At 46.1% G+C, this 27,059-nt stretch overlaps 1 protein-coding gene across 1 annotated transcript in view; it reads right to left on the bottom strand.

Moving 5' to 3' along the window:
• The window catches only part of QRFPR (pyroglutamylated RFamide peptide receptor), a 248,931-nt gene that overhangs the window by 33,765 nt on the left and 188,107 nt on the right, over positions 1-27,059 (bottom strand). The window contains exon 5 of the mRNA XM_075336325.1: positions 17,006-17,103. Coding sequence (XP_075192440.1) covers positions 17,006-17,103 — 98 coding nt within the window. The remainder of the gene's footprint in view (positions 1-17,005; positions 17,104-27,059) is intronic.

The following is a 27,059-nucleotide window of genomic DNA, read 5'->3' as shown; positions in this document are numbered from 1 at the left end:
ACATTTTTGATGCTGTGTTTTTGTTACTTCATTTCATTAATGATGGGCGGACTCACATATACTTGGGATCGGTGGACATAACCCGATTTTTAAAGAAAAAATCCGGTTCCGGCCTGGAGTTGATCCCAGACATCTGGCCATATGCCAGTCCCCATATAAGTCTATGTGGACCAGAATCCGGTTATTAAAAATGGTGGTAGAAGAATTACACCGGAATTGCAAAGGTGTTTTGGCTTTTAATAAAGTGGTGAAAGAGGATGGTGTTTTTGTCTTTTATTTAAAATAAAGGATTTTTTCGGTGTTTATGTTTATTCACGTTCACTTACAGATTAGTAATGGGGGGTCTCATAGATGCCTGACATTACTAATCTAGGTCTTAGTGGCAACTGTGGGCTGTGATTAACCAATTATTACACTAATTGCCACCACACCAGGGCAATCGGGAAGAGCCGGGTAAAGTGCTGGGATTGTCGCATCTAATGGATGCAGCAGTCCTGGGCAGCTGTAGGCTGCTATTTCTAGGCTGGGGGACTCCCAATAACCTGCCTGAGAATACCAGCTGCCAGCTTTGGGCTTTAGTTGGGCTTTATTATTGCTGGGTATCAAAATTGGGGGGGGACCGCATGCTGTTTTTTTTAATTATTTATTTAAATATTTTTTCCTTTTATTTTGATACACAGCCAAGATAAGCGCATGGCTGGGAGTTGCAGCCTCTAGCCATATGTTTTATCTGTGCTGGTATTATAATAGGGGACCCTACGCCATTTTTGCATTTATTTATTTTTACTGTACGATATAGACCCGCAGACCAGATCTGTGATTGGAAGCATCAGACAAGCTGTCACTCAGGGTGGGACGCGTTTGACTGCAACCAATCACAGATGCCAAAGGGCGGGGAAAGTAGTGCATATGCATGAGCCTAATGAGCGGCCAATGAAGTGAATGGGCAGCCGTGAGAGCAGTTACAGCCACGCTGGAGCTTCAGTAATTATGAAGCCCTGCTTGCTTCATTTTTTTGTATTACCCGAGTGCCGAATCCAGATCATTAGCTGGCCTTGGGTCCAACACCCCAATATTTTTGAAACTGCGCGGATCCGGACTTTTAGGCTATGTGCGCACTTTGCGTTGAGTTAGTTGTAGTTCTAAACGCATCCTCTGGCAGAAATTGTCTTTGACAAATTTGATTTTGACCACAAAAACACTAAAAATACGCTTGTGTTTTTACCTCATTTTGGCCGCGTTTTTACCACGATTTACATGCTTTTTCATTGCTTTTGAATACAAATACACTACTAAATAAAGTTTAAACATTCAAACACTAAGGAAAAAAAGGAAAAAATGATTACAAATATCATGATTAAAATCATATACAAAATAGCTAATTTTACTAAAATGATAACTGTTCTAATATTTATGTATAAAATAACGTTAAATTATAGATTTTCATTAATTTAATTGTTGGACTCTGTGTGTGTGTGTGTGTGTGTGTGTGTGTGTGTGTGTGTGTGTAAAGCAGGGGTGGGCAATCTTTTTATTGCCGGGGGCCATTTGGAAATTTCTGCCAACCTTCGGGGGCCGCACAAAATTATCAATGTGAAAATTACCCGGCTATATTTGATCAAACAGTTAATTAACTCACCTCTACTGTGGTGGCCGGGGCGGCTTCTCTTTTGTGCGGCTGTGGTGTTTGGTGATTTTTATGTTGCTTCTCTCTTTTCCAGGTTTGTCACGGTCTGGAGCGCAGGCAACTCTTTGTGATAATAAGATTGGTAGACCATATACATCACACAACAGACACAGGGACTGGTGTATATAAATCACAGGAGACACATACATGACTGAAGGGGCTGTTGGCATATACATCACATAGGAGATGCTGGGACTGCTGTATATACATCACATAGGAGACGCTGGGACTGCTGCATATACTGTACATCACAGGAGACACCTACATCACTGGAGAAACTGGTGGCACATACATCACACGAGGGGCTGGGGACATGTATATGCCCCCAGCACCCTCTTGTGATGTATATGCTTTCAGCCTCTCCTTTGATGTATATGTACCCAGCCCCTCCTGTGAGGTATATGCGCCCAGCCCCTCCTTTGAGATATATGCGCCCAGCCCCTCCTGTGAGGTATATGCACCCAGCCCCTCCTGTGAGATATATGCTCCCAGCCCCTCCTGTGATTTATATTCCCCAGCCCTTTCTCTGATGTATATGCCCACAGCCGCTCCTGTGATATGTATGGCCCCAACATCTCCAGTGTGATGTATATGCCCCCAGCGTCTCCACTGTGATGTATATGCTCCATCCCGTCTTGTGATGTATATGCTCCTAGCATCTCCAATGTGATGTATATATCACAGGAAGGGTTGGGGCATATCCATGATAGGAGGGTCTGAGAGCATATGCATGACAAGAGATGGTGGGGGCAAATACATGACAAGAGGGGCTGGGGAACAGACATTACTAGGTCACTGGGAGACATAAGCATTGCTATGGGGCACAGATGGCACTGGGGGGGTTCACAGACATCCCTAAGGCGACACAGAGAGCACTAGAGTGGCATGCACATCACTTGGAGGGCCACAACCATCACTAGGGGGGCACAGGCATAACTAATGGAGGGCCACAAGCATCACTAATGGGGGTTCACAGGTATCACTAATGGGGGCACAGACATCACTAAGTGGTGGCACACATACATCACTAAGGGGTGGCACACAGACATGACTGAGGGGGGGGCACACAGACCTCACTAAGGGGGCGCACAGACATCACTAAGGGGGGTACAGACATCACAAGGAGGAGACTGTGGAGTCTGCACACAGCAGTGGAGGGGGCATGCTGCACCAGAGAAGGGGCGGGGAGCGGGCGGCACACAGCGCCGTGGAGTGGGCGCCATAGAGCGCCATGGAGCGGGCGGCACATAGAGCCGTGGAGCGGACGGCACATAGCACCGTGGAGCGGGCGGCACAGAGCGCTGTGGAGCGAGCGGCACAGAGTGCCGTGGAGCGGGCGGCACACAAGCGCTGGAGAGCGGGCGGCACAATGCTGGAGGCGGTGAAGGTGATGTGGGACGGAATCGCAGAGCTATAAACCCGCCCACAAAGTAAGTTCTGAGCACGCTGGCACTTGCCACCGAGAGAGCTCATTGGTGCGCGCCAGCAGCGCATGTGGAGATTTAAAGGGCCGGAGACCGGTAATACCGCGGCGCGGCGGTAGCACTGCCGCCCCCGGAAATCTGCTCGCGGGATGCAGAAAAGGTCATGGAGGGCCGCATGCGGCCCGTGGGCCAGAGGTTCCCCACCCCTGGTGTAAAGGGACATATGATGCCCTTAATATAATGTCTAAAACGCATGCTTTTAATTTGTCAAAAAAGCATGTAAAACACTAGTATTTTGATTTAGGATGCGATTTGAAACTTCTCATTGACTCGAATGTTAGCAAAACGCTGCCAAAATGGCAAAAACAATTGCCATGTTGCTTCTTTAAACGCAGATATTTTGACAAATTTTCTGCATCTATAACGCTGCGTTTTTAACAGCATAGTGCGCACAAGAAATCCCTATTTCCCATAGACTTTGCCTGAAAATCAAAACGCATGCATTTTTGCATTAAAACGCTGCAGTTAAAAACGCTGCGGAAACGCATGAAAAAAGCTAAGTGCGCACATGGCCTTACAGTCCAGGTCTGCCCATCACTAGCTTTGACAAAATTTTATTGATCTAGTTATATACAGATTGATGTTGAGTAAAAAATAAGCAAAGTTGTCATGAGATTTCTTGAAATCCCATCCACTTTGCTGGAAGTACAAGATGCTACATTTTTGACGTAGCAAAAATACGCAGCATTAAAAACTTCACAAAAAGCTTATCGTGGGAACACAGCCTTAGGCAACAGGTAAAGCGAATGATTTATCAGAAAATGGTCTATTGTTTTAAAGAATGTTTTTATGTTAAATGTATTTTGTGTAAACACAATAAGCCTAATATAATTTGTTAAATGTTTTTTCTTTTACATTTTTTAATTAAACAAAACTCTGAAATCTCTCAACCTTCAAACTACCACTAAAGCTAGTTCTAGACTCACATTTTTTCCTCGTTTCAGCAGCCACATGGATAAAAGAAGAATTTAACTGGCTCTTACTAATATCTACAGGAAAAGGTCAAATTTAACAAATGTCATTGTAAAAGAAGACGGAGATGAACTGTGACTATAAAGGGAATATGGTATTAGTAAATTGACTAAATCAAGTTTTTCTGCTTGTAGATGGGAAGTGTATATGTTATATATACATCTATCAGAAGTTTCTTTCCTCAGACACAAACACTAAAGGCCGCTTTACACGCTGCGATCTCACTAGTGAGATCGCTAGCTTGCGTGCCCGCCCCCATCGTTTGTGCGTCATGGGCAAATCGCTGCCCGTGGCACACAAAATCGCTCGGACCCGTCACACTACTTACCTGCTATGACTGGCGAACCGCCTCCTTTCTAAGGGAGCGGTTCGTTCGGCATCACAGCGACGTCACTAAGCGACCACCCAATCGAAGCAGTGGGGCGGAGATGAGCGGAACGTAACATCCCACCCACCTCCTTCCTTCCTCATTGCCGGTGGCCGCAGGTAAGATGAGGTTCCTCGTTCCTGCAGTGTCACACATAGCGATGTGTGCTGCCGCAGGAACGACGAACAACATCGTACCTGCAGCAGCAACGATTTTTGGGAATTGGGGAGCATGTCTACGATTATCGATTTTGCACGATTTTGCGACTTTTCGATTGCACGTAGATGTCACACGCAATGACATCGCTAAAGCGGCCGGATGTGCGTCAAGAATTCAGTGACCCCAACGACATCGCTTTAGCGATGTCGCTGCATGTAAAGCGGCCTTTAATGTCTGCTGGGCAAAAGGGAGACTAAAGGTGGCTTTACACGCTACGACATCACTAAAGCGATATCGTTGGGGTCACGGATTTTGTGACGCACATCCGGCCGCGTTAGCGATGTCGTTGCGTGTGACACCTATTAGCAATTTTGAATTGTTGCAAAAATGTTCAAAATCGCTAATCGGTGACATCCCCCCTAATCTCAATTATAGTTGCTGCTGCAGTAACGATGTTGTTCCTCGTTTCTGCGGCAGCACACATCTCTACGTTTGACACCGCAGGAACGAGGAACCTCTCCTTACCTGCGTCCCGCCAGCAATGAGGAAGGAAGAAGGTAGGCGGGATGTTTATCCCGCTCATCTCCACCCCTCCGCTTTGATTGGGTAGCCGCTTACTGACGTTGCAGTGACGCCGAACGCACCTCTCCCTTGTGGGAAGGTTTGTTCGGCAGTCACAGCGACGTTGCAGAGCAGGTATGTGCGTGTGACGCTGCCGTAGCGATAATGTTCGCTAAGGCAGCGATCACCACATATCGTTACAACGATGGGGGCGGGTGCTATCGCGCTCGGCATCGCTAGGAATTGCTGACAGGAGCGGCGGTGTATTCTGCAGCTCCAGTCACCTTCATGCAGCAGAGCTGGAAGCGACGCTGGACCATCCTGGATTTCGCCGGACATGGAGGGCTTTTTCGGGCTTATTAAAGTGGTGAACGAGGGTATATGTTTGTGTTTTTTATTTCTAATAAAGGATTTTTTTCGTGTGTGTGTGTTTATTTACTGTCACTTACAGATTAATCATGGAAGGTATCTCGGGGAGACGCCTGACATGATTAATCTAGGAGTTATTGGCAGCTATGGGCTGCCAATAACTCCTTATATCCCCGATTGCCAAAGCACCAGGGCAAATCGGGAAGAGCCGGGTACAGTCCCAGAACTGTCGCATCTAATGTATGCGGCAATTCTGGGCGGCTGCTGACATATTGTTAGGCTGGAGCTCCCCATCCTGAGAATACCAGCCTTCAGCCGTATGGCTTTATCTGGCTGGTTTTAAAATTGGGGGGGACCGCACGCCGTTTTTTTTAATTATTTAATTATTTATTTCACTGCACAGTATAGACACGCCCACCGGCTGCTGTGATTGGGTGCAGTGAGACACCTGTCACTCAGCGTGGGGGCGTGTCTCACTGCAACCAATCATAGGCGCCGGTGGGCGGGGAAATCAGGGAATACGAGATTGTTTAATGAGCGGCCGGCTTTTTCAAAATAGTAAAAGCCGCCGGAGCAGTGTGAATGCCGTGCAACGCCGCGTCGGGGATCGGTGAGTATGAGAGGGGGTAAGAGGGATAGACTGACATGGACAGAGAGAGAGGGACAGAGATAGTGACCGACTGACAGAGATTAGTGAATGACAGACATTGTGAGGTGCTTCAGAATGCAGCTTTTCAGCTGCGCTCTGAAGCGGACCTTTTTGAAGCTGCGGTGCAGAGCGCACACCTGCGCACATAGCCTCAGACATCAAAATCGTATGAGGGATGTCACACGTTTCAATTGACTAGGTTCGTTCAACAAAACGTCCAATGTATGAGGAATAAACGACGTGTATGCGATCACCGTATTTGCGTTCAATCTTGATCGCGCGTAGGTGTCACACGCAAATACGTCACGAATGATGCCGGATGTGCGTCACTTACAACTTGACCCCAACGACGGATTGTGAGATATATTGAAGCGTGTAAAGCGGGCTTTAGGGATAGGGATTAGAGGGAGCGGTGACATCATTTATTGTGAATAGTGGAAAGTTTGTTTATAGATGTGTTACCTGACATTGTAATACTACCTGTGATGATAATAAGACTTTTGAATGTTTTTCCTGAAATAACAGGATGTATATGTCACTCAAAGTTTTGCAGAAACTTCACCGACATGTCATGGCAGTGTTGGGATCTGTTCAGATTGCAGATTCTGATACCCCACCCGATGGTTTCCCTGGTATATGGGACCAACACAGGCAGACTTGGGTGTTGACCTGCTGTGTGCTGATACATAACAAGTCTAGCAAAAGTTAATTTCTGCTGGTCTGCTTGCTCTTTTGGTTACATGTTGTGGGGAGGCTTAACAAATCCTCTCCTATTTATGCTGGTTAAAATCTTCCACCCATGCCAGCTATAGTTTGCTCTACGTTGGTCTGGGAAGTGTGGTGCTCCAGACCTACTGGTGAAAGTTGTGCTCATTGCTTGGTGTGGTTGTACAGTTTACATCTTTTGTATTCTAACTTCCTTTCTGCTCTTGTTTTTCCTCCTGAACCTCTTATTGTCTTCACCTTTGTATGTGCATGCTGTGAGACAGAGTTTTGATTTTCCCTTGTCTGTCTTTGTCTGTCAGGTTTCATCAGACTCCTGTCCCATCCCTCCCTGGGAAGAGGTGGAGGAATCAGATCAAGACTAGTCAGGAGCAGATCCTGGAAGGAGACTCAGGCCTTGCCATCACCAGGAGTATCCCTGAGGATAACGATAGCATAGGACCTCCTAGCTTCCTAGCTTGAGGAACAGCTTAGGAGCCCCGTTTCCCTGCTATCCCATTGTCATTGTGACAGTATGAGGCCAGAACAGGTCCACTTGCCAGTGTGAAAAGTGCAACTTTTCTGTTAATTTATTTTTAATACAGAATGTGATAGTATTAAGAAACATTGCCAACATTTTGTAAATTACTGTTAACACAAAATAATCTAATTTAAACAATAGGTCATTTTCAGAAGATAACGTCTCACAAAAAGGCCTATTTGGCTTTTGGGTGAAATGTATTGAAAATGTAAAACGTTCATGTTAGAGTGCTATTTTATCTTGAGTAGGGTATTTCATTAGAAGCATGCAATGGTGATTTCACCATCTCAAACAGTTTATTGAAACAAAAGCTAAGAACAGTGGTGGGTATACCCTAAGAAAATGCCAGTGTCTCAATAACTTGTCATGTGGACTTGAGCATCAATAACAGCTTGACAATGATATCTCCTGCTGTTTACAAGTCAAGTTATTGTCTGCTGCGGCATGGCATCCCAATCTTCTTGAAGGACAGCTCACAGGTCAATGTGTTATGAGCCTCTACATGGTGTGTCAACTTATCCCAAAGGTGTTCTCTGGGATTCAGGTCTGGAAAAAGTAAAGACCACTCCATTTGAGGTACCAGGTAGCAGAAATTCCCCAATCATACGATCTCGATGAGCTGGAGCATTGTCATCTATGAAGATGAAATAAGGCCTGTGTTGTTCATGAAGCGGCACAATGACTGTATTAATGATGTTATTCAAGTAGTAGAGGCTTGTCACTGTACCAGTCACAAAGTGCAGGGCAGTTCTGTATTAACTAGACACACCTGCCCACACTGTAACACCACTACCACCAAAGGCTTGCCTGGTGACAGGAGTGGCTGATGCACACTGTTCTCCTTGATGTCTCCAACATTGTTGGCAGACATAATTTTTGCTCAGTATAAATCAATCTTTATCAGTAAACAGCACTGAGACCCAATGGTCCCTCATCCAGTGTAGATGCTCCCTTACACTTGCAAAACGATGATGCCTATGCCTGGTGGTGTGATCAGATACCCTTGCAGATAGTCTAGCATGTAGACCATGCGGATGTAACTTAGTTAGAATAGTCTGATGTGACACTTAGGGGTACTTTGCACACTGCGACATCGCAGGCCGATGCTGCGATACCGAGCGCGATAGTACCCGCCCCCGTCGCAGCAGCGATTTCCTTGTGATAGCTGCCGCAGCGAACATTATCGCTACGGCAGCTTCACATGGACTCACCTGTCCTGCGACCGCCGCTCTGGCCGGCGACCTGCCTCCTTGTTAAGGGGGCGGGTCGTGCGGCGTCATAGCGATGTCACACGCCAGGCGGCCAATCGGAGCAGAGGGGCGGAGATGAGTGGGATGTAAACATCCCGCCCATCTCCTTCCTTCCGCATATACTACGGAAGCCGCAGTGACGCCAGTAGGAGATGTTCCTCGCTCCTGCGGCTTCACACACAGCGATGTGTGCTGCCGCAGGAGCGAGGAACAACATCGGACTGTCGCGTCAGCATAATCATGGATTACGCTGACGCTGCACCGATGATACGATTACGACGCTTTTGCGCTCGTTAATCGTATCATCGAGCCTTTACACACTACAATGTCGCATGCGATGCCGGAAGTGCGTCATTTTCAATTTGACCCCACCGACATCGCACCTGCGATGTCGTAGTGTGCAAAGCCCGCCTTAGGTGCCTGTAACCTCCAATAAATGTGCTAGGAGTTATGTGGCATTCATCATCCAGTTCTGAAGGGGATTGTTCACAATGAAGCAGATATCAGTGTGCGATGTGGCCAAAGGACATAAATGTCCTCTAAGCTCAGTGGCCACTTCTGTTGGAGAACATCCTGCTTGATGCCTCACAATGGTGAGGTACTGTTGATCACTTGTTAAGTGTTATTTTGGTCTCATGATTTCAAAATGCGAAAAGCCTGATGAGAACTGTTTAAATACCAAATCTACTTGAACTTTGAAAGGTATTGGGCAATTCATGGATAAAATACCTGTCGTGAACTTTGCCATTATGCTCCTTGTTAGAGTAAAGCAAGTTGTGCAAAAAGTACTGAAACGTTGAACAGATGGACAAGTGCATTCAGAGTTTCGAGACGGTCACATTAAGTTCCCCATAAAAGTTTAGAGAGCATTTTAGGATTATTCTGAAATTTCACCTGAAAGCCAAATATCCCTTTTTGTGATTGGTGTATATTTCCTTTACTTAGGAAATAAAAAACGTATGAAGTTTCTTGAAGGCTCAAACTAACCTTTGCAATTTGTAGTACTCTGTACTTTTACATTGAGCTATTAGTAAAGCTCAGTCAGAAGCTATAAAACATGCTGATTTGTCCAAGCACACAATGTACTTCTAACTCAAACTTCAAATTTGTACTTAGATAATTTATATGTATGTGGAGATGGGGAGAACATCATTTAACCCTGGTTGTTCTCTTTATTAGAATTGCATTGGGATTCTTTAAAACTCATTAAACAGTACATGTCTAAAGAAAGCATATTTACAGAAAGCATATTTACAATCAATAGGCGGCACCAAATGAAAAAATTACAATTCCATGGCTCCAAGTGCACAATTTTGACCTAGGCCCCAACCATCATGTTGGTCATATGTACGGACTACTGAAATAATGTCTTTCATTCTGGTCCCTTTCTTGCAATAATTTCTCCCATCCTACAATAATCTCTCCTATGTCAAGGATGGAAAGAATGGCTTGAAGGTTGGTGGAGTATTTAAAGGGAACCTGTCACCGGATGTTTATAATACTCACCTAACGGTCAGTGCGGAGCAGACTGGTCAGATGGGTGTCTCTGTTCTCCGGGTCCGCACATCCTCTTTCAGCCATCTTTGTCCTCACTCTGATGAAGCTAGTGTGGATGATGCGTTCTACGTCATACACACAAGCCAACATTGAGGTCCTGCGCAGGACTTCAATGTCAGCTTGTGTGTATGAAGTAGAATACATCATCCACACTAGCTTCAGAAGAAGGAGGACAAAGATGGCGAAAGAGGAGGCATGGACCCGGAGAATGGAGACGCCCATCTGACCAGTCTGCTCTGCACCGACCGTTAGGTGACAGGTTCCCTTTAAACTAGGGACTGGGAAGAGGGCAACAGGAGGTGAAGAGAGTGTAGATGGTGACCTGGGCCAAAGCAGTGAAAGTAGTACTGGCAAACGGTGAGGTGTTGGAACAGTCAACACTAAGGAGAAATGAATCTAAAGAAAAATACATAAAGTCCACTTGTGCTAATGCCAGAAGACTCACCAATAAGATTGAAAGATTAGATTTAATATTCTTTGGAAAAAATTGTAATATAGTGAGTATAACAGAGACATGGCTTTGACTGGGCAACTAATTCACTGTTCAGGAATGATTGTACAAATAAGCAAGGGGGAGGTGTGTGTTTATTTATATATATATAGTGTATATATATATATATATATATATATATATATATATATATATATAATTGCCTTATTCTGTCTGTCTGTTTGTCTGTCTGTCTTTCTCCAAAATTGTGTCCTTACGGTGACACAAAGCTGATTGGCCGCTGGGCTCGCCATGGCCCCGCCCCCCCACACGGATTGGCCGCTCGCCCAGGCTCCGCCCGCACACGGATTGGCCGGCCGCTCGCCCAGGCTCCGCCCCCACAGAGATTGGCCTCTCGCCCCGGCACCCTGAACGCATTGGCAACTCGGCCACGCCCCGCCCCCCTCACGCAATGCACGCTCGCTCTGGCCCCGCCCCCCGCACGCATTCCCCGAACCGACACCGAGCCACGACTCCCAGGTGAGTGCTGTACCCCCGGGAGCCCACATCAGCGTACACCGCCAACCCAGCCGACACATACCCTCGCATTGCTGGGGTTGCCGCCGTTTGCTGGTGTGGGCTCCCATGCGAGCGGGGGACGGGATACGCAGGTAACCATGGTAGCATAGTTACCAGCGCATCAAGGTCCTGCAGCGCCAGAACATACACACGCACACACATAACAACACACACACACAGAGACACACATCACACTCACTCTCACACACACATCACATCGCATCCACACACTCACAGCATCCTGGGATATCGCTTGATTCTCGGCGGTGATACTGTGGTGTGACCTTCCAGGACCTGCTGGACGATTACATGGCCAGAAGCATGTGGTATCTCCGGATGTTTTGAGTGTGAGCGCGTATGTGCGATATCGTCAGTGTGTGTGTGAGTGTATGCGATCGGATGTGTGTGTGTGTTCTGATGTGTGAGTGTGTGTGTGTGAGTGTATGCGATCGTATCTGTGAGTGTTGGCAGAGGAGCACGGCGTGCTGGGGGAGGCTGGGAGGAGAGAGGCTGATCCTGGGGAAGGCTGGGAGGGGGAGGCTGATGCTGGGGGAGGCTGGGAGGAGAGAGGCTGATGCTGGGGTAGACTGATGCTGGGGGAGGCTGGGAGGGTGTAGGCTGATGCTGGGGTAGGCTGATGCTGGGGTAGGCTGATGCTGGGGGAGGCTGGGAGGGTGTAGGCTGATGCTGGGGGAGGCTGAGAGGAGAGAGGCTGATGCTGGGGGAGGCTGGGAGGAGAGAGGCTGATGCTGGGGGAGGCTGGGAGGAGAGAGGCTGATGCTGGGGGAGGCTGATGCTGGGGGAGGCTGGGAGTAGAGAGGCTGATCCTGGGGAAGGCTGGGAGGGGGAGGCTGATGCTGGGGGAGGCTGGGAGGAGAGATGGTGATGCTGGAGGAGGCTGGGAGGAGAGAGGCTGATGCTGGGGGAGGCTGGGAGGCAAGAGGCTGATGCTGGGGGAGGCTGGGAGGGGGAGGCTGATGCTGGGGGAGGCTGGGAGGGGGGAGGCTGAGAGAAGAGAGGCTGATGCTGGGGGAGGCTGAGGCTGATGCTGGGGACAGAGAGGCTGATGCTGGGAGGAGAGAGGCTGATGCTGGGAGGAGAGAGGCTGATGCTGGGAGGAGAGAGGCTGATGCTGGGAGGAGAGAGGCTGATGCTGGGGGCAGAGAGGCTGATGCTGGTGCAGCATGGGGGATGGAGCACGATGGGGGGTGCGCAGCATGGGGATGGAGCACGATGGGGAGTGCGCAGCATGGGGGATGGAGCACGTTTGGGAGTGCGCAGCATGGCAGATGGAGCACGTTTGGGAGTGCGCAGTATGGCGGATGGACCACGTTTGGGAGTGAGCAGCATGGCGGATGGAGCACGTTTGGGAGTGCGCAGCATGGCAGATGGAGCACGTTTGGGAGTGCGCAGCATGGCGGATGGAACACGTTTTGGAGTGTGCAGCATGGCGGATGGACCACGTTTGGGAGTGCGCAGCATGGCGGATGGAGCACGTTTGGGAGTGTGCAGCATGGCGGATGGAGCGCGTTTGGGAATGCGCAGCATAGCGGATGGAGCACGATGGGGGGTGCGCAGCATGGGGGATGGAGCACGATGGGAGGTGCACACCTCCCCCCAACACACACACACACAACACACCACACACACACTGGGAACCACAAACACCGCCCTACACAGACACCCACACACACAGACAACGCTGCACACACACAACACCCAACACACAAACACCGCGGCATACATAAATATACGCACATACCACGCAACACACACACATTGCACAAAACATACCTCCCCCCAAAACACACCACACCCACACAAACCGCGCAATACACACACACACAACGCTACAGACACACAGCGCTCCACAAACAACGCAACACACGCAACACACATACAACGTTCTCACCCCCCGCCACACCCAGACAACACCCAGAACATGTACAGCCCCTACACAAACACTTGGTAACTACAGACAACAACATCTATATATATATATAACAAAAATCATACATTAACTACACAATACGTAAATTCTAGAATACCCGATGCGTAGAATCAGGCCACCTTCTAGTATATATATATAAATATATATATATATATATCTTCCCTAATACACATTCGGCATGATAATATAGATGAGGCCAATGGATAGTGGAGATAACTGGAAGGAGAAAGAATAACAAAATAATGATCGCAGTTTCCTATAAGTTTCCAAGTGTAAAGGAAGTTACAGATAATAAATTCATAAAGGAAACAGATGAGGCAGCAAATTAGATAGAGGTAATTAAAATGCGGGACTTCAACTACCCTGAAATAAATTCGGGAACAGAAATAAGTGCAAGTTCAGCAAAGGAAACAGGTTTTTGACAATAATGAAAGACATTTCATTCATAACTGATACAAGATACAACAAGAAGGGATTCACTGCGGGACCAAATACTAACCAAGAATACAAACAGAATATTAAATGTTCAGATTAAGGGTCACTTAGGTAGTAGTGATCACAAAATCATATATTTTCAAGTATATTTTAATAAGATGTATAGTAGAGAGGTTTCCGGAAGGTGAATTTCCAATGACTAAGACATGATCTTAGTGCCAAAAACTGGGACAATGCCCTTGAACATAAAAGTACACAAAACAAATTGAAGGATAAGCATTCTGAATAGGACCTGTGCACAATGTATACCCTATGGGAATAAACAAACTAGAAACAGAAGAAACCCACTGTGATTAAACAGAGCTGTAATAGTGGCAATAAATGACAAAAAAAAAGAGTTTAGGGAATTAGGACAAGTGGGTAGTGACAAGGCATTAAATAATTTTAGAGAAGAAAAGAAGAAAATAAATTTTGGAAAAAGTAAATCAATCCTAACCCTATTCAATAATAATGTCTCTCATCCTGTATTAATGTTTTCCATTATGTAATTATAATAATGTTCTCCACTCTCGCTCCCCTCCACTAATAATGTTTCCCCTCCTTTAATAACAATATTCATCCTATAATAATGTCCCTCATACTGTAATAATGCTCCATATTTTGTAATAATGTTTCATATCCTGCAATAATGACTCCATTCTATTATAATTTCACCCATCCTGTAATAATGTCCACCATCCAGAAATAAGGTCCTTTTTCCTGGCTCCTGTAAGGCCGACAATATAGCAAAAGCAATTACCCAATGTTTGAGAAGGTTGGTAGCTAGGTAATGTTAAACTATAACCTTTAATATAGTAATTAAAAGCAGGGGATGTGAGACAAACAAGACATATAAAACATATAAAACCCTTAAAAAAAGGGTCAGAAAACTAATGTCAGTGTGGATGGTGAAATGGATGCCTCTGCATGAAATTCGGTCAATGTAATAAACCCCACCTATAATAATGTATGTAAAGATAGAAATGGAACAATCTCACCGGTATGAAGTTCTGATACGGTGTAGATATTCATGAGAGGATGCTGGATCTCCAAGGGGGAGCTAATATATATAACTACACCATACCCCTTAATTTCTGACCCGCAAGTGGCGTGCTTGAGAGTCTCTCTACGTGTTTCGCTTACAGACTCATCAGGGGAGCTTCATTTAGAACAGAGCACAATAGAAAATTGCCTCCTGAACAGAGGTAGACCTGTGACGCGGGTTGTAGGCGTCCGTCTTATGGCCATAATGCTAGCAAAAAAACCTCATATTTTTTTGTACAGGATACAGCCAGGCCCCTTTTTGTTAGGCCTTGCTATTAGAGTTCCTGTCCCTATGTAGTGTGCAGTTGGGGTATAGCTTGGCAGCCTGCCTGATCTAATAGTATGGGCGTCGTCTAATAGACTGCGGGTTTGTGATTGTGCGTCTGCTAGTGTGAACTGTGCGTCTGCTAGTGTGAACAGTGCACTATGCAAGCCATCAGTGGGCAGTTTTACCATCCAGCAATCGCCTCCTTCATGTTTGGAAGTGTGTGTGATTTGCTCCTCCTGCACCTGTGATGCCTCCCCTTAGTAGCGGTTTAGCTGTATCCTGCTGAAGTAGTAATCTTTTGGCCTGGGCAATATACAGCTGCAGTTCCATCTTTGTTGTAAATAAATCTCCCACTTTACCAGCACCAAAGCAACCCCAGACCATCACATTACCTCCACCATGCTTGACAGATGACATCAGGCACTCTTCCAGCATCTTTTCAGTTGTTCTGCATCTCACAAATGTTCTTCTGTGTGATCCAGACACCTCAAACTTCGATTCATCTGTCCATAAAACTTTTTTCCAATCTTCCTCTGTCCAATGTCTGTCTTCTTTTGCCCATATTAATATTTTCCTTTTATTAGCCAGGCTCAGATATGGCTTTTTCTTTGCCACGCTGCCCTGAAGGCCAGCATCCCAGAGTCGCCTCTTCACTCTAGACATTGACTCTGGCGTTTTGTGGGTACTATTTAATGAAGCTGCCAGTTGAGGACCTGTGAGGCGTCGATTTCTCAAACTAGAGATTAATGTACCTGTCTTGTTGCTCAGTTGTGCAGCAGGGCCTCCCACTTCTCTTTCTACTCTGGTTAGAGCCTGTTTTTGCTCTCCTCTGAAGGGAGTAGTACACACCGTTGTAGGAAATCTTCAGTTTCTTGGCAATTTCTCTCATGGAATATCCTTTATTTCTAAGAACAAGAATAGACTGTCGAGTTTCACATGAAAGTTCTCTTTTTCTGGCCATTTTGAGAGTTTAATGGAACCAACAAATGTAGTGCTCTAGATTCTCAACTAGCTCAAAGGAAGGTCAGTATTATAGCTTCTGTAATCAGCAAAACTGTTTTCAGCTGTGCTAACATACTTGCACAAGGGATTTCTAAATATCCATTAGCCTTATAACAGTTAGAAAACACAATTTACCATTAGAACACTGGAGTGGTGGTTGTTGGAAATGGGCTTCTATACACCTATGTACGTATTGCATTAAAAAACAGACTTTTGCAGCTAGAAAAGTCATTTACCACTTTAACAATGTATAGAATGTATTTCTCTTTAATAAAATGTTAGCTTCATTAAAAAAATGTGCTTTTCTTTCAAAAATAAGGCTATATCTAAGTGACCCTAAACTTTTGAACTGTAGTGTATCAGCTGAATGATAGGATGCACAATCAGCTGAAAACGGCTCTGGTGTTGGCAGGCCACCTGACTTCATTGGAACAGTGGCAGTCACATACTCTGTGACCATGACTGTTACATCCCCGGGTGGTACAGTGTCAAATATGCACGATAATCTAATACCAGCTAGTAAATGGAAGAGTTAACAAGAAACCTGCATCTATTCATTCTTTAAAGTATATGTATTTCTGTGCTAATAGTTGCAATAAGCAGACATGTTACATTACACCATTATCGGAAAAAAATAGTTTCCATATGTTTCCATTTGGTATTGTCATTCTTTTCATATGTATTTCAAGCTGTTTCCAGCACATTGTGCACTGTTGAATCATATTCCCTGTGGATTATATTTCAGTCTATATCAACAAATTCTTGAATAATCAGGGGAGTTTTGTTTAGACGGATACACATGCAGACACACTGATGAATTTATTTTATGTTGCCAGCTTGATTCTGCATCATAGCCACAATTTGTTTTTTTCTCCTAGCATACAAAGCATAAGAGGTTGTGGATTATGTAGGTTATAGTTTTTACTGAATAAGATGCCCAATAAACCCTAGTTACTTACTGTATTCAATCATCATGTGCACAACATGAAATGGCGTCCAGCAGACTGCAAAAAGGACAACCACTGTTATCATCATTATGATCGCTCGCTTCTTCCTCCTAAAGGAATGGAATTGCAGTTAATCAAGATCACTGAATATATGCATCTACTACAGAGAACTCATTCTTCACGAACGTATGAGCATTTGTCAAACACCAAGATGAACCTTTCTGTTATTAAATGATAGTCTATAGTCTTTTCTATATACGAAAATGTAAAATATGGTACATCTTTGAAAGTGATGTGATTATTATTCAAAGCAGCAAAAAACTGTTTCAATATACAGTCATGGCTGAAAGTGTTGGCACCCTTGCAATTGTTCCAGAAAATTAAGTATTTCTCTCAGAAAATTATTGTCATTACACATTTTGTTATACATATACTTAATTCCTTTGTGTGTATTGGAATAAAAAAAAAAAAACCCAGAGAATAAAAGACAAATTGGACATAATTTAACAAAAAACTCCAAAAATGGGTCGACAACATTGTTGGCACCCTCAACTTAATATTTGGCTGCACATCCTTTGGAAAGAATAACTGCAATCAATTGCTTCCTATAATTGTTAACAAACTTCTTAAATCTTTCAAATGGAATTTTGGACCACTTTTCTTGTACAAAAGGTCTCTCATATTTGAAGGGTGCCTTCTCCTAACAGCAATTGTAAGATCTTTCCACAGGTGTTTAATGGGATTTAGATCCGGGTTCATTGATGGCCTCTTCAGAAGACTCCAGTGCTTTGCTTCTATCCCTTTTTGTTTGCTTCTTAAAGTAAGTTTGGGGTCATTGTCCTGCTTCAAGACCCATAACTTAGAATGTAAATCCAGCTTTCTGACTCTGGGCACTACATTGTAACCCAAAATCCTTTGGTAATCTTCAGATTTGATGATGCTTTGCGTACAAGGCATTCAGTGCCAGAGGCAGCAAAACATCCCAGAAACATCTTTGAACCTCCACCATATTTAACTGTAGGTACTGTGCTCTCTTCTTTGGAGGCCTAATTTTTTTTTAGGTAAACAGTACAATGATGTGCTTTACCAAAAAGCACTATCTTGGTCTCATCTGTCCACAAGATGCTTTGCCAGAAGAATTTTGGCTTACCCACAAACTGCAGTCTATCCTTTTATGTCTGTGTGTCAGCTGTGAGGTCCTCCCGGGTCTCCTGCCATAGCATTTAATTTAATAGTCCAGATGGATTAGCTACAGTGCCATGAATTGTAAAACTTTTGCTTCTGTTGTGCACTATAGACAAAGGAACATGAAGATCTGTGGAAATAGAGAAGTCCTCAGATCTCTTCCTGTTGTCAATGTTTACTGTTGCACACACATAGACACAAAATGCAAAGACTGAGTCAATTTCTGCTCTCTTTATCTGGTTTCAGGTGTGATTTTCAAATTGCGCACTCCTGTTATTTGCCTCAGGTGAGTTTAAATGTGCATCACATGCTTAAAACAAAGTTGTTAACCGACAATATTGGAAAGGTGCCAATAATTGTGACCATCCTATTTAGAGGGTTTTACCTTTTTTGTATTTGTTTTGTTTGTGTGTGTGCTGTTCCAATGCCCACAAAGGAAATAAACAGGTATAGCAAAACATGTGTAATGGCAATAATTTTCTGGAAAAAATATTTAATTTCCTGGAACAATGTCAAGGGTGCGAAGACTTTCGGTTTTTATTGGGAGTAGCTGAGGGGACATCATACAGTATATTTATGAGCTGTTTGGGCATCTTACTGTTTAAAGGGAAGATGTAGGGCCATTATACTGTATACAGAGAACCTGTGGAGCGATCATATGATATATATGGCTATATCTATCATATATATATATATATATATATATATATATTGCCTTATTCTGTCTGTCTGTCTGTCTGTCTTGCTCCAAAATTGTGTCCTTACGGTGACACAAAGCTGATTGACCGCTGGGCTCGCCATGGCCCCGCCCCCCGCACGGATTGGCCGCTCGCCCAGGCTGCGCCCCCACACGGATTGGCCGGCCGCTCGCCCAGGCTCTGCCCCCCCCCCACAGATTGGCCTCTCGCCCCGGAACCCTGCAGGCATTGGCAACTCGGCCACGCCCCGCCCCCCCTCACGCAATGCACGCTAGAGCTCTGGCCCTGCCCCCCCCCACGCATTCCCCGAACCGACACGGTCACGGAGCCATGACTACCAGGTGAGTACTGTACCCCCGGGAGCCCACATCAGCGTACGCCGCCAACCCAGCCGACACATACCCTCGCATTGCTGGGGCTGGCCGGCGTATGCTGGTGTGGGCTCCCGTGCGTGCGGGGGACGAGATACGCTGGTAACCATGGTAGCATAGTTACCAGCGCATCAAGGTCCTGCAGCGGCGGAACATACACACACGCACACACATAACAGCACATACACACACACACATCAGATCACACTCACTCTCACACACACATCACATCACATCCACACACTCACAACATCCTGGGATATCGCTTGCTTCTCGGCGGCGATACTGTGTTGTGACCTTCCAGGACCTGCCGGAGGATCACATGGCCAGAAGCATGTGGTATCTCTGGATGTTGTGAGTATGAGCGCGTATGTGCAATATCGTCAATGTGTGAGTGTATGCGATCGGGTGTGTGTGTGAGTGTATGCGATCGGGTGTGTGTGAGTGTATGCGATCGGGTGTGTGTGTGAGTGTATGCGATCGGGTGTGTGTGTGAGTGTATGCGATCGGGTGTGTGTGTGAGTGTATGCGATCGGGTGTGTGTGAGTGTATGCGATCGGGTGTGTGTGTGAGTGTATGCGATCGTGTGTGTGTGAGTGTATGCGATCGGGTGTGTGTGAGTGTATGCGATCGGGTGTGTGTGAGTGTATGCGATTGGGTGTGTGTGAGTGTATGCGATCGGATCTGTGAGTGTCGGCAGAGGAGCACGGCGTGCTGGAGGAGGCTGGGAGGAGAGAGGCTGATCCTGGGGAAGGCTGGGAGGGGGAGGCTGAGAGAAGAGAGGCTGATGCTGGGGGAGGCTGAGGCTGGGGTAGGCTGGGAGGAGAGAGGCTGATGCTGGGAACCGAAAAGGCTGATGCTGGGAAGAGAGAGGCTGATGCTGGGGGAGGCTGAGGCTGGGGTAGGCTGGGAGGAGAGAGGCTGATGCTGGGAGGAGAGAGGCTGATGCTGGGAGGAGAGAGGCTGATGCTGGGGGAGGCTGAGGCTGGGGTAGGCTGGGAGGAGAGAGGCTGATGCTGGGAGGAGAGAGGCTGATGCTGGGAGGAGAGAGGCTGATGCTAGGGACAGAAAAGGCTGATGCTGGGAGGAGAGAGGCTGATGCTGGGAAGAGAGAGGCTGATGCTGGGAGGAGAGAGGCTGAGGCTGGGGGAGGCTGAGGCTGGGAGGAGAGAGGCTGATGCTGGGAGGAGAGAGGCTGATGCTGGGGGAGGCTGAGGCTGGGGTAGGCTGGGAGGAGAGAGGCTGATGCTGGGAAGAGAGAGGCTGATGCTGGGACGAGAGAGGCTGATGCTGGGGGAGGCTGAGGCTGGGAGGAGAGAGGCTGATGCTGGGAGGAGAGAGGCTGATGCTGGGAGGAGAGAGGCTGATGCTAGGGACAGAAAAGGCTGATGCTGGGAGGAGAGAGGCTGATGCTGGGATGAGAGAGGCTGATGCTGGGGACAGAGAGGCTGATGCTGGGAGGAGAGAGGCTGATGCTAGGGACAGAAAAGGCTGATGCTGGGAGGAGAGAGGCTGATGCTGGGGACAGAAAAGGCTGATGCTGGGAGGAGAGAGGCTGATGCTGGGATGAGAGAGGCTGATGCTGGGATGAGAGAGGCTGATGCTGGGGACAGAGAGGCTGATGCTGGGGACAGAGAGGCTGATGCTGGGAGGAGAGAGGCTGATGCTGCGGGTAGAGAGGCTGATGCTGCGGGTAGAGAGGCTGATGCTGGGAGGAGAGAGGCTGATGCTGCGGGTAGAGAGGCTGATGCTGGTGCAGCATGGGGGATGGAGCACGATGGGGGGTGCGCAGCATAGGGGATGGAGCACGATGGGGAGTGCGCTGCATGGGGGATGGAGCACGATGGGAAGTGCACACCTCCCCCCAACACACACACACACACGCGCGCACACGCGCAACACACCACACACACACACTGGGAACCACAAACAACTGCCCTACACAGACACCCACACACACAGACAACGCTGCACACACACAACACCCAACACACAAACACCGCGGCACACACAAATATACGCACATACCGCACAACACACACATTGCACAAAACATACCTCCCCCCAAAACACACCACACACACACAAACCACGCAACACACACACACACACACACACAACGCTACAGACACACAGCGCTCCACAAACAACGCAACACACGCAACACACATACAACACCGCTCTCACCCCCCGCCACACCCAGACAACACCCAGAACATGTACAGCCCCTACACAAACACTTGGTAACTACACACAACAACTTCTATCTATATATATATATATATATATATATATATATATATAACAAAAATCATACATGAACTACACAATACGTAAATTCTAGAATACCCGATGCGTAGAATCGGGCCACCTTCTAGTATATATATATATATATATATATATATAGAACAAGCTGAAGAAGGATCCAGCAAGGCAGAATGACTCCAAAGGGCAACAAAAGTTTTTGGTTTTTTTTCTCTGACTTTATTATCTAAGAATAAAAAATGCCAGAGCTCTTGACAAGTTGTTAAGTGCAAGGTATATGCAGTATGGACTACGCGTTTCGGCGGACGCAGCCGCCTTCTTCACGGTCCCAAGACAAAACTGGATCCTTCTTCAGCTTGTTCTACATATCTTGGAAGTCTCCCACTTCGGGTCCGTGCAATAAGGAGAACAAGGACGCCGGGGCTTGAGCTCAGACAGGTGAGCTGGTCTACAACCTTTATTTCAAAATATATATATATATATATATATACATATATATATATATACAGAGGGAGAGAGAGAGAGAGCGCTTTGTGGCCATCATACTGTATATATGGAGCTGTGGGGGCATCATACTCTACATATGGAGGGTGTGGGGCAATCATAATGTATATATGTGGTTGAGGGGTTATTGTGCTATATAAAAAGGGTTGTGGGGTCATCATACTGCAAATTGGTGACTATGGTGATATTATACTGCATGTAGGAAGCTATGGGGCCATCATACTACATACAGGGGGTAAAATAAGTATTTGATACCCTGCTGATTTTGCAAGTTTTCCCACCTACAAAGAATGGAGAGTTCTGTAATTTATATTGCAGGTACACTTCAGCTGTGACAGACAGAAGACGAAAAAATACTGAAAATAACATTGTATAATGTTTAAATAATTAATTTGCATTTTATTGAATGAAGTAAGTATTTGATCACCTACCAACCAGCAAGAATTCTGTCTCTCACAGAGTTGTTATATTTTTTCTTTCAGAAGCTCCTAATCTGCACTCATTACCTGTATTAATTGCACTTGTTTCAACTAATTACTTGTATAAGACAATAAATAAATCAATAAATCACACTCCATCTTCTCCACCATGGCCAAGACCAAAGAGCTGTCTAAGAACACCAGGGACAAAATTGTAGATGGGATGGGCTACATGACAATAGGCAAGCAGCTTGGTGAGAAGGCATCAACTACTGATGTAGTTACTAGAACATGGAAAAAAACACTAGATGACTGTAAATCTCACTCTGTTTAGGGCTCCATGCAAGATTTTGCTTTGTTGGGTAAGGATAATATTGGGAAAGGCCAGGAATCAGCCCAGACCTAAACAGGAAGCCCTGGTCAATGATCTGAAGAGGGCTGGGACCACAGTCTAGAAGATTACTATTAGTAACACACTATGTTGTTATGGATTAACATCCTGTAGGGCACGCAAGGTCCCCCTGCTCACGCCAGCACATTTCCAGGTCCATTTTAAATTCACCAATGACCATCTGGATCATCTAGAGGAAGCATGTCAGAAGGTCATGTGCTCCAATAACAGTAAAATAGGGCTTTTTGGTATCAACTCCACTCGCCATCTTTAGAGGAAGAAGGATGAATACAACCCCAAGAACACTGTCCCAACCGTGAAGCATGGAGGTGGAAACATCTTACTTTGGGGATGCTTTTCTGCAAAGAGGACAAACCGACTGCACAATGTTGAAGGGAGGATGGAAGCAGTCATGTATTGCAATATTTTGGCCAACAACCTCCTTCCCTCAGTAAGAGCATTGAAGATGGGTCATGGCTGGGTCTTCCAGCATGTCAATGACTCGAAACACACAGCCAGGGCAACTAAAGAGTGTCTCCATAAGATGCATTTCAAGGTTCTGGAGTGGCCTAGCCAGTCTCCAGACCTGAACCCAATAGAACATCTTTGGAGGGAGCTAAAACTCAATGTTTGCACAGCGACAGCCCTGAAACCTGAAAGATCTGGAGAAGATCTCTATGGAGTAGGGGGTCAAAATGACTGCTGCAGTGTGTGCAAACTTGGTAAAGAACTACAGGAAATGTTTGACCTCTGTAATTGCAAACTAAAGTTTCTGTATCAAATATTAAGTTCAGATTTTCTAATGTAGTAAATATTTATTTCATGCAATAAAATATACTAATTATTTAGGAATCATATAATGTGAGTTTCAGGGTTTTTTTTATTCTATCTGGCACACTTGAAGTGTACCTACTGTAAAATCACAGACCTCTCCATTCTTTGTAACTGGAAAAACATGTAAAATTGGCACTGTATCAAATAATTACGGTATTCTCCCCACTCTATGGGGTCCACACTGTGCATATAGGGGGCTATGGTGCCATCATATTGCATATATATTGAGCTGTGGGGTATCATAATGCACATATGGTAATTATTTCTTGTATGAATCCACAATGTAGCAGCTACACACAGGGAACTTTGGTTGCACAACTTCTGCCACAACCCCAGTTTCCATGAAGCTCCAGCTTAAATTGAATAATACTGCCCATGTTCTACCAAGATTTTTCTAAGTGGCACTGGACTCTATTTTAGCTTGACACTTAACACTAGAATGTAATTGAATTCTATATTAGCATTTTACATTCATCCGACCATCAAATACACCACTCCAACACTGAGGTAAAAAAAAAAAACATCCACGTGACAACCCACATGAAGTACCTGCCTGTGGATTGTATATTAATATAGGCTGAGGCATATAATAGAAGACTAGCTTTAGGTTTCTGAATAAGTATTTTGCAAACAAAGTGTCTGGTCAAAGATTGACAATGAGAGCAAGTTAAATTTGCTAGTTTCAATTAATGTTTCACAAAAATATGATCTGCAGCAAATAAATTTGTTATGGATCGCAATTTGGAGAGCCTCCAAATTTCTTGAAAAGGCTTGTATAAGACTTTGGGGTCAACTATCACTTTATTGAACCCCTTTTGAGCACTTTAATACAAGTACAGCCATAGTAATTTCCAATAAACCACAACTAAAAGAAAATACAGCTAGAAAAAGATTTTTCAGAAGAGGTAGTGTACCGCCCCGTGCTCAGCGGCAACCGAGCCACTCGGATCTGGACTCGCCGGGTGGTGGCTCGAGCGTCTCCGGACCCGGGGGCCCCGTGGTCCACTTTGATCTGAAAGGGGGGCTGGCGCTTTAGGGGGATGTAGGTGTACGGCCGGAGCCGTGTTTGAGTTCGTGACGCCACCCACGGGTTGTGGTGAAGGTGGACACCACCGCTGCGTTTACTGGGCACCCGGGGGAGATGTTGCGCAGCAAGATGTTAATCCCTCTGTGGGCAGGGATGATGGAGCCAGGACACATTGGGTGCTGTGTGGTTAGGCGCTGCAGGGAGGTGCGCGGCCGGAGGGCACTGTTGTACTCACGATTAGTAACACACACAAGTCTCTGGTAAACCAAGTTGATAGTGGTCGATGCCCACAGCCGGCTGCATCGGGTCCCCCACCCGGTTGGCTGTCTCTGCCTTTTTCCTGCACCGTGTTGTGTATCTGTGGACTGCCTGCGCTTCAGCGACGGGAGTCCGCTCCCCGGCTTTGTGAATGTCGGGAGAACCCTTTTGCCCGCAGACGCTGGCCCATGGGTTCTCTCTGCCTGTGCGGTGGCTTTCTATCCCCCTCTTTGGGCTGCTGTCTTCAGTCGGGACTTTGGGTGGGAAAGGACCTATAGTCCAGACTGCAATCAGTTAATTCGGTCCAGTGGCTTCTGGACCTCGTTTCAGGGTCTGAGTTACCCCTCTTTGTGCTCCGGTTTCCGAGTCGGTTCCCCGGGTCGGTACCGGTGGGCCACTACCCTGTCCCGGTCCACCACGGTTCCACCGAGCCATCTTCCCGGCTCCTGCAGGCTGAGGCCACCGCTTGCCTCCTAACCAAAGGTGCCCGAGCTCCAACCCTGGCACCTGTTAGATTTCTGCAGACCTGGGCACAGGCCTGCTTCTACTCTCCTTCACCTCAACTAACTGACTCCTCCAAACTTCATCTAGCGTTTTCCCGCCTCAGGCTCTCTGAACTCCTCGGTGGGAGTGGCCAACTGCCTGGCTCCGCCCCCTGGTGTGAACATCAAGCCTTGAGAGGGGTGACTAGGGTTTTACTGGTTGGCTGGTGACACCTTATTAGGGGACAGGTGTTGTGCAGGGCGCTATCTACCTGGCTAGTCCAGGGCTTCACAGGTAGTTTAAAATTTTTCCCTGTTTTGATACTACCAGGAGTATCGATAGCAATGTTCTTTGCTAAATAAAGATACAATAGCTTTCTCACAAGATATCCAACACTTATCCCGATATTTAGGGAGCAGAATCAAATCTGCATTTTGAAAATGAAGAATCAATAGCTTGTCAACAGGGAGTAAATAAATTCTCCCTTTTTTAGAATCAACTGCAGGTTTGCTTTTTCAAAATGACACACAAGCCTTGGTTTCAGTATTTATTTTCAGTAGCAAAATAAGGATACAGGGTTGTTTAACTGCCCTCCTTATTTGCTGTGCTTCAAAAATAAACAAAAGTTGTGTTACTGAAGTGTTGTCTTGGATCAATCCACATTGTCCCATTGACTTTACATGCCCTGAATCTAGCTATCACTTGAATCTTTACATTAATAGTAACATGAGACTCTTTCACACATTTTCAATCTTCATTAGTGCTGCAGTACACAGAAATCAGACTAAGCACTCAAACAAACATATAACATGGCTGGGTGCTATCTGTTTTTTTAGATAGCACTAGACCCAAATGATAGGGCTGTGTTGACCAGTGTCTTTTTGCATGTTATGATTGGCAGCATATACCAAACAGTGCACATCCCTTCAAGTCAATGGGTGCGTTCAAAAGATTGGACTGAACTCGGATGTCAACCGAGTGCAGTCAGGTATATGCCAACACAGACAATGGAGAAGATGGAGAAATTAAGTTCTCCATCTTCATCTCACCTGTGCTCTGATTCTTACATGTGATAGAATTGGGGAGGATTCATGCTTTTTAAATAACAAATTTTTCCAATTCATCAGGACCCACTCTGTTAAAGGGAACCTATCAGCAAAAAAACCCCCAATGCATTTACTTGCAGCAATGTTGGTAATCTACAAGTAAATGCCATTATAAATACGTTTTGCCATTTAACTGAAAGTGCTGCTCCAGGGAGAAAATTAAGTTATATTCTCCATACAACCACTCGCGTCCAGTAATCAAGGAACTAGTGGGGCTGTGATAAGTCTAAAGGTCCAGTCACACTAAGCAACTTACCAGCGATCCCAACAACGATAGGGATCGCTGGTAAGTTGCTAGGAGGTTGCTGGTGAGATGTCACACTGCGACGCTCCAGCGATCCCACCAGCAACCTGACCTGGCAGGGATCGCTGGAGCGTGGCTACACGAGTTGCTGGTGAGCTCACCAGCAACCAGTGACCAGCCCCCAGCTCCTTGCTCTCCTAGCTACAGCACACATCGGGTTAATTACCTGATGTGTGCTGCAGCTAAATGTGCACAGAGCAGGGAGCAGCACACACTGAGCG

Source organism: Anomaloglossus baeobatrachus, chromosome 1 (assembly GCF_048569485.1).
Source record: "Anomaloglossus baeobatrachus isolate aAnoBae1 chromosome 1, aAnoBae1.hap1, whole genome shotgun sequence".
Lineage (NCBI taxonomy): Eukaryota > Metazoa > Chordata > Amphibia > Anura > Aromobatidae > Anomaloglossus > Anomaloglossus baeobatrachus.
The sequence above is the reverse complement of the archived record's forward strand: the minus strand, read 5'-3'. Positions and strand labels throughout refer to the sequence as shown.